This window comes from Pollachius pollachius (genome assembly GCF_949987615.1).
Source record: "Pollachius pollachius genome assembly, chromosome: 9".
NCBI classification, from domain to species: Eukaryota; Metazoa; Chordata; class Actinopteri; order Gadiformes; family Gadidae; genus Pollachius; species Pollachius pollachius.
In genome coordinates this window covers 18,024,970-18,033,258 of record NC_136942.1, presented here as the reverse complement: position 1 = coordinate 18,033,258, position 8,289 = coordinate 18,024,970, and the positions used below count along the sequence as shown (strand labels likewise).

The window sequence follows — 8,289 nt, the reverse complement described above, 5'->3', positions numbered from 1 at the left end:
GAAAGGCAGGGCCAGAGACGTGCAAGACTGAAAGGGAGCTAGACAGAGAGGGAAAGTCAGTAAGAAGATGAGACTGATAGGACATAGAGAGGATGGAGAGATGGAGAGAGAGACAACAGAGAGGGAGAGTAAAAGAACGAGGGAGACTGGGAGGGCGATAACTTGGGGCCTCACCCATTTCTGGTGCAGTGAGTCAGCGCATACCGCAAACAAACAGGACTCAGGGACACCACACACACACACACACATACAAATCAGTAGACCCGTCTGGATTCACATATGACACTTCCCATGCACACATGCACACACACAGGCACTCACAGCCACAAATACACACTAATACAACTACGCACACACACACACTACCAAATGTACACCATCAAACAGACGAAGGTAATGACACACACACACACACACACACACACACACATCAATTCAGCTACACCCACACCCACACACACACACACACACACAGGGGCATATGGCAACCTATGGAAAGCGATCCCCTGCCAGCCATACTATACTGCTCTTGAGAGAAACTGCTGAGGTGGATTGAAATTGTAACGCAGTATTATCACTCATTTCTCCAACTTTCTGCTATTATCTCAATGTACTTGGACTGCACTGTAGACTGACACCGTGTTCTTGGTCTAAAACGCCCCACGTTGTAGAGTTCTTTAAGTCGGTTTTTCACACACGTTTGGTTAACAGGTTTGCTCTTGCACTGGATTTCCCTTCTGGGGTAATTAAGGGTTATCATATCTTGTCTTAATTTAACTTTTGCCCTGTCATTTCGACAGAGACCAAATTGGCTCTGTGAGCCAGTTAGAGGGCATTGAGCTTTGCGCGCATGCGCTGGGTTAGCCATAAGTGTTTAGAGGGGGCAGCGGTTCTTATCAAAGGAAAGCACTCTGTAAAGGTCGGTACTGAATGGGAGCCCGGGGTGATCTAGAGAGCATCTTTGTCTGCATCTCTGTCCCCTTGTCATCCAGGAAGCAGGGACTGATGAACACAAGGACGAGACACAAGAGTCGGCCTCATTGTAGAAACTGAACTCAAACTAACAAACAACAATGTATATTTTTCACATACAGAACAGAGAGAGAGAGAGAGAGATTGAAAGAGAGACACACAGAGAAAGTGAGACGGAGAGAAATAGAAATAGAGAGGGGAAGTGAAAGAGAAAGATGTGTAGAGAGAGAGTGAGCGAGAGATATTGAGAAAAAGATACAGAGAGAAAGACAGAGAGAATGTGAGATAGAGCATGAGTGACAGAAGGAGAGAGAGGGGTATGTCTTTTGCTTTTTCCTCCTACTTTTTTGCAGCATAAACAGGTTGGCCCAGTTGTTAACTATTTCATTGCAGCAAAAAGCAGCATTGTGGCTGAAAATGTGATCCATCTTGGGGTGGAAGTGCAGGAATGTCCGTGACTTGTGTCACAAGATCCACAAAAAAAAACAAAAAAAAAACATTGAGTTCTTCTCACGCTGTTCCTGACGTTCCCCTGCAGGCTTTTATCTCATATCATATACCGAGGCCCATTCTTCCTTGCTGCCCTTGTTTGTCTAACACACAAAAAGACCTGAAACAACATGGAGGCCATGCTTCCTGCATCACCCTGAGAGGCTAAGAAAACATCCAAAGCTCTACACCACTTTCCACAACTCCTGGCACGACTACGCATAGACTTCCATACACACTTTCTGTCTCTCTCTGTCACACACACAAACACACATCTTTTTCTCTCCCTTTCTCACAAATGCATACACGTGAAATACACAAACATGCGCACAGAGCAGCAACAATAACAACCCCCCACCCAGACAGAGGGCAGTAGGAGCTCATCTGTATGCCTGGCTGCATCCCCTGCCTCTGCATATTGTCAGGGTCAAAGGTCAACACCAGCAAACCTGACAGAATACACATACATATGATCTGCAAAGCACAGCCGAATACATATAGCCTGAAGAAGTTCAATGCAATGCATTATTAAACAGAAACAATGGGCAGACCTCAATGCATAGAGAAGCAGAATTTATTATCAGAGCAGCTGCAGCAGAATGTTGTTCTGGATGAGTTTGAAAACAACAAAAGGTACCAGTAGGACGGTGTTCCCTTCACTACTGGCTTCACTGGAACATTCTATGGTGAATTCGAGTGTAGTTTATCTTGCATTTTTTATTTTCCTTAACCAGGATTAATCACGGCTCATTTTGTATTTCTGCTCACATATTTATGGTCGACCACATCTCAAGACAGAACACAGTTGTCTCGACCGTAAATGTGTCGATGTTAACAAAAGTCAAACAGATGTAGTATGGTTGCAGTAGAGGCATTTTTATGTACTGATATTTTATTATATTATATTCAATATAATATGTTTGTACACTGACTCCATTAATGTTGTAGTTTGCACAGCCCCATGCCTGATTAATTGATAAACCAACAAAAAGATATTACAACTTTATCACTTTGTGTTGTAAATGGACAAGTTCATTCCATGGTGGAACAAGGGCTCACAAGGTGGAACAGGAAGTTCCACCAGTCAGGTAAAGGAGGGTGCAAGCAGGAGGGAGGGTTAGATGAAGAAAGACAGATGAGGGGCTGAAAGACCCCAGCATTCTCCACCCCCTCATCCACCGACCCAGCACCCCATATATATATATATATATATATATATAAATAAAAGATACTGCCATTTCAGGTCTTTTTGTGAACACTTGGTCACACGTCACCTTAACGGGAGAACAGCAAACAAGGCAAACGCAAACGCATAATGCAGAACTCGGTAGCAGAAATTAACACTTTTTGCAAAACCAAAAGTTAACTTTACAAAGTTTGTTAAGTCAACAACATGTTGTGATTTGTAATTTGTAGTTTTTTCTTGAAGCTGTGCGTGCCTCAGTACATCAGAACGAATGTGCAGGTGTTCAAACCATCACACAGGAAAATATGGGGTGGATCAAGGTGTGGGCCTCCCATGCCTTTGCAGTCAGTCAGCGTCCACTCAGCAACTGCAGAGTTCTCTGCTGTTTTGCCACCACTGCCTCCATTATGGATGCTCTGAGAGCAGCTTCAAATGTCGCACCGATGAAGGGGTGTGGATCGTTTTGTTTCTCATGATTCAATTTGATTTTAATTATTGGTGCCTCAATTCAGTTCAAAATCCATTCTTGATTCCTAATGATTCACAGATAAAGAATTGTTTTTTGGTTCAGTGAAAAGGGGCGTAATAGGGGCGTTTTCTCTGTATCTACTCAATTCCGCTGTGTGCAGAGAGAGACGAAGTGACAAATGAAAGCAGAGTAAAGTGTCTTTAAGATTATGTCGTTTTTTTTTCGACAAGCAACAAGCAATAATGTCAACACACAAAGAAAAAGCTCAGACAAATTAAAAGAAAAAAAGATTTCTGGAAGTTATGAAGTTATGAATCTACCACCAATCCTAGAAGATAAGAATTGTGATTCTAACATCAATGATCCTGCCCCCCTCCCTCTCTTCACCTCGATAGAATGACGTGGCACAAAGGTTAGCTCTCTCTGAGACGCATTGGTCTGCGGTCAGATGCTCAGTGCCTTTGAGCAAGGTCCTCTTTCAACGGTATCTTTTTCCCCCTGTTTTTTCAGAGCATGCTGTTTAGGTTGTGGACATGATGTCGGACATGTTGAGAAATTAATCACATCTACAAACTGTTATAATCTCTGCCACCAAGCTTGGTGCTATGCTGCCCATTATTCACGAAACAAATGCTGCACATTTGCTGAATTGCAATAACGTTGGCGAAACATCCAGAATGCTTTTGCCTTTATGTCGCTAAAGAAGGAAGCAAAAAAAGATCTTAGAAAGATCTTCCAAGGAGCTTTGAGTCACTGAGGAAATCAGTAAGATTGAACATTCTTCTCTTCCTTAATATTGAGTGACCTTAGCAACAGTTTGAAGGAAATATCTTTTGACATATTTTCGGCTTAAAGGCAACAGATGTGTGTTAGAACTAGATGTCCTATCCTATCTCAAACATGTGACAGACTGTTCACCAAAATAAATATCCTACAGACAAGACCAGTGACCAACTTAAACGAATGAACACAAAGTCTATGTGACAAATAAGCCAAACATCCTGTTGGTGAGTTAAGCCGTGAGGAAACACAATAGGGATTTGATGTAAAAGCACGAGAGCCTCTATGGTCATAATTAATGCCTTGCAGATTCACACATTAAAACAACAACAAAAGCCCAGTGTAAACACAACCGCCTGACCTGCTCCATGATCTACTGACCCTCTATTAAAGCCCTGCAGGACTGGGTTAGAACAACATCACTCTCCACTATAAAACCTGAGGTTGTATGCTGCAAAGATGGTCTCCACGTTTCATTTGCTGTTTCCGCTGTCCTCCTGTTCTAAAGGCTGTTTTTCTTCCTGCCTGGAGACAGCACTAACAAGCACCGCGCATAGGGCCGAAACAGCGTCTCTTTCTCTCTCACTTCTTAGGTCACTATAAAGGGACATGCACAGCGGTTGGGACCCACTGAGGCTAGGAGAGGGAGAGAGATAGAGACCAAGAGACCATGGTAAATATACATAGCTCTGAAGACAAAAGCAGATGAAAATGAGAATCTGGGGAGAATTCTGAAACATATAGAGTGAAGAAGTGTAAAATAGAGAGAAAGAGAGAGATGGTTCAAAAATGTAAATGATTGAGCAGATAATGAAGAGGATTAGGTAAACTGTGCCCAAACTCACACAAATATCCAGTGTATGAACAATATCTAGGTATGACTGTAGAATTCTTTAGTGCATTACAATTTTTAATACTTGAATATTGGTAACACTTTATAATAAGGTGGCATAATAAATAGCAAACTAGTCATTACCTAACCCGTTGTTAACATTTGTTAATTGTTACAAAAATATCTATTTGGCACAAGTTAATAGTTTTTTCAACCTTAATTAAATATTAGTTGTTTGCATAACCCAAACCCAACCCTAACACACGACCCTAACCCTAACCCTAACCAGCGACACTCTGTGGTCATTGAAAAAAAACTATTAACTTGTGCCAAATAGATATTTTAGTAACAATTAACAAATATTAACAAAGGGTTAGGTAATGACTAGTTTGCTATTTATTATAGCACCTTATTATAAAGTGTTACCGGAATATATATTTTCAGAAAACAGGAGCTTTTTCACATTTGTTAAGCTGGGTTTAATAAAAACAGCTATTTCTGTCATTTCAGGCTCTCAACTTGGCATTTAAGGAGAGACAGAGAATGCTAATATGGTTAGGGCGGTTCTACTTTCCTCTTCTCTGTGCTCTGCCTGTGTCGGCCATTTTGGCACAGATAAGACTTAGACTGCCTTTTCGCTGCCACTCTCCTGTCTGGCGGTCTGACTATGTAGATATGTGTTTGTTTTCAGAGCAGCTGCGCAAGCTTTGGGTCAAAGTGTCTTAAGATGCACACATGTGCATGCATGCACGAGCATGCACATGCACACGCACAGACATCCAGCAACAAGCAGACAAACATACACACGTCCGAGTTCTAGAACAGAGACATCTACATCTATCACCAAAGAAGACTGTGGGTGGAAGATCTCTATCCACATGGAACACTCAATGTACTGAAGGAGTTATGATTACTGTTGGACAGAATCGCTTGCCATCGACGTAAAGAAGCAGGAACAATTGCTGCAAATGCTATTCGTTCTGTCTGCTATAAGAATAATAAACAGCACAGGGGTGTTTTTTTCCAGTCCCAGAAGCAATCCCATTACCATTTGATATGCCTTCCCTGCCCCTTTACCACACCTCTCCTGGGCCAGGTAGCAAGGGGAATGAAACAAGGAGGCTGTGTTTGATATTAGATAAGTGGAAAACAGCTTGAAAACGGGAGGCAGGTGAAGAAACACACAGTATGTAGTGTGTGTTACTTATGTGATATCCCTCCCTCAATGTTTCAACTCATCGTACCCCTTTTTTTTTTTAATTTCAGAATATTCCATTGCTCCTAACTATGTGCATACTTTACAAAGCTTGATGCCATATAGCAATGCAGCTCTGTTAATTAGCAGATGGATTGAGATCATGTATTTTCTGTGGCCACTCAAAGTGATATGTAAAATGAACGAGTCAAATTGCAACACATTCATCCTCAGGTGATCAACTATGATAAAATACAAGCAAATGGACGTCATCAGCAAGGCCTTGGAAACCTATACAATACATAACCAGGAAGAGCAAGAGGATCAACCAGCTATAACCCATAACCCTCACCCCAACTCTAACCCCCAATTTACCCTAAAGTTAGCGAGGGTAAAACACCCTCATTTGTAATCATACAAATATTAATAAAGAATACATTCAAAAACAGAATACATTCTATGTTCTTATTCAATCCAATGCAGCCAGGTGGGGCAACCTATCATTTCATCGATGTGTTTATTGGTTGATATTGTGATTTATTTCCTGTGATGTCTTGAGGTGCTGTATGCTGCTTTCTACTGGAAAACCACTTAGCCTTTATTGACTGTTAGACACTCAATAATGGCCTTACACGCAATATGCAACGTTGTGCTATTAAAACAGCCAATGTAGGAGGACAGTGTCAAGGATACGTCTGTTATAGTGCTATAAGAAAACATGTCTGACAATATCAAAGGAAATCAATTGAATTGAATAAGCTACCAACTAGCTGGAATAATAGAAGACATTGGTCCAGTAATCCGGTAAATAGGGCTGGTTCTGTTTTCACATTGTGCAATGCAAAAAATGTTGTTTCCCACTGTTACTTTTTCAGTGTCGCGGACAAACGCCACACACACACACACACACACACACACACACACACACACACACACACACACACACACTTACATGAACACACACTTGCTGGTTGTACTGTTTATATATGACAGTATAATGTGTTACTTTTTCAAATGTTTAGCTTCTGTTTCCTGTGACACCTTGCACACATAAACACAGTCACAATCTAAGATGACCGTCAGACTCGGTCAGCACTTGCCTCTCACTCTGCTTTATGCATTTCTGCATGAACGAGGGAATGCAGAGAAAATATAAAAGGCAAAGCAATCTGTTTAGCCTCTTGTAGTCTGGTTGTGAGAACAGTGATGTGAATGCTCATTTCTACAAGCCCATTGTAGTCAGATGTGGTAAGGTGTTCAAACTGATATAGTGGGGAGATATGGAAAGTATAACACACGTACTGTGTGTGTGTGTGTGTGTGTGTGTGTGTGTGTGTGTGTGTGTGTGTGTGTGTGTGTGTGTGTGTGTGTGCGTGTGCGCGCGCTCGTCTGTGCGTTTCTAGAAAGTAAAAAGCAAAGGAATGATGGTATGGTGCATGTAGCCTACTATATGGAGCAGTGATTAGGTTTAAGTAAAGTAATATATCATCAGGATTAACATGAGTTGGCAATAAAATACTGCAATGATGAAATGTTGCATTTTTCTTTCTGATCTCTAAGGCCATTTCGAGCAGTCAAAGTTAAGTTATGCAGCCGAGGTGGAGGCATCACCACTCATCAAACACACAAACGCACACATGACATGCCACTCAGCTTATCAATAATGGATAATCAATAGCCTATAGCTTACCTCCTGTAATTGTTCTAACTTCCGCTTTAGAATGTCTTGATCGGACTCCAGTTCGGCATACTGCTGCTTCAGCGTCTGGTTCTCCTCCAAAACCACCAGACCACATTCTGCTGCACTCATTTTCTCCCGATTTGCCTCGGCCAGTTCGTGGGTGAGCCGCTCTACTTCTGCCCGGTACTGGTCCACTGTTCCCCCGCATCGCGCCCCAGCAGCCATCGCCCCTCTCCCTGGCTGCGGTACCCCAGCCTCCGGTTTGGACAGATCTTCACAGGCAGAGGCTGCGGGATACTTACCCGTCCCTGATCATTCAACAGACCTGCTGCAGTAAACCAACAAGGTCTCCTATCGGTTACTGCTGGTTAACACCAAGAACAGAAACACAGGCTAAAATGCGAAGCCATGAAGACAAAATCAGGTCATTGTTTTCCTCATGTGGGTGTCAGCAAACACTTCAATATTATTTCTGCTTATTCATGGGAACACAACGACGCCACCTCGCGATTGTTTGAAGAAATGGTCTGGACCCTCCGTCCTGCCCAATGACGCGGGACGACGAAGGGGCCCATGGCTTCAGATAGATGTCGATTCTAGTCAAATTCGATTATTTGAATGAAAGTTAAATTATACCTTGTTACTTAAAAGGCTTGCTATGGAAGTTTTTGATTAATAACAACAG

General features: G+C 42.1%; 1 protein-coding gene across 5 annotated transcripts in view; it reads right to left on the bottom strand.

Annotated features, from left to right (window-relative positions):
- bicd1a (bicaudal D homolog 1a) overlaps positions 1-8,009 on the bottom strand; it is a 27,466-nt gene extending 19,457 nt beyond the window's left edge. For all 5 annotated transcript variants that reach the window (XR_013812091.1, XM_079743213.1, XM_079743211.1 and 2 more), the window contains exon 1: positions 7,614-8,009. Coding sequence is in view for 4 of the 5 variants with exons in the window: in XM_079743213.1 (XP_079599339.1) it covers positions 7,614-7,829 (216 nt within the window). In the remaining variant the exon portion in view is untranslated. The remainder of the gene's footprint in view (positions 1-7,613) is intronic.
- Between the last annotated feature and the right edge of the window lie 280 nt (positions 8,010-8,289).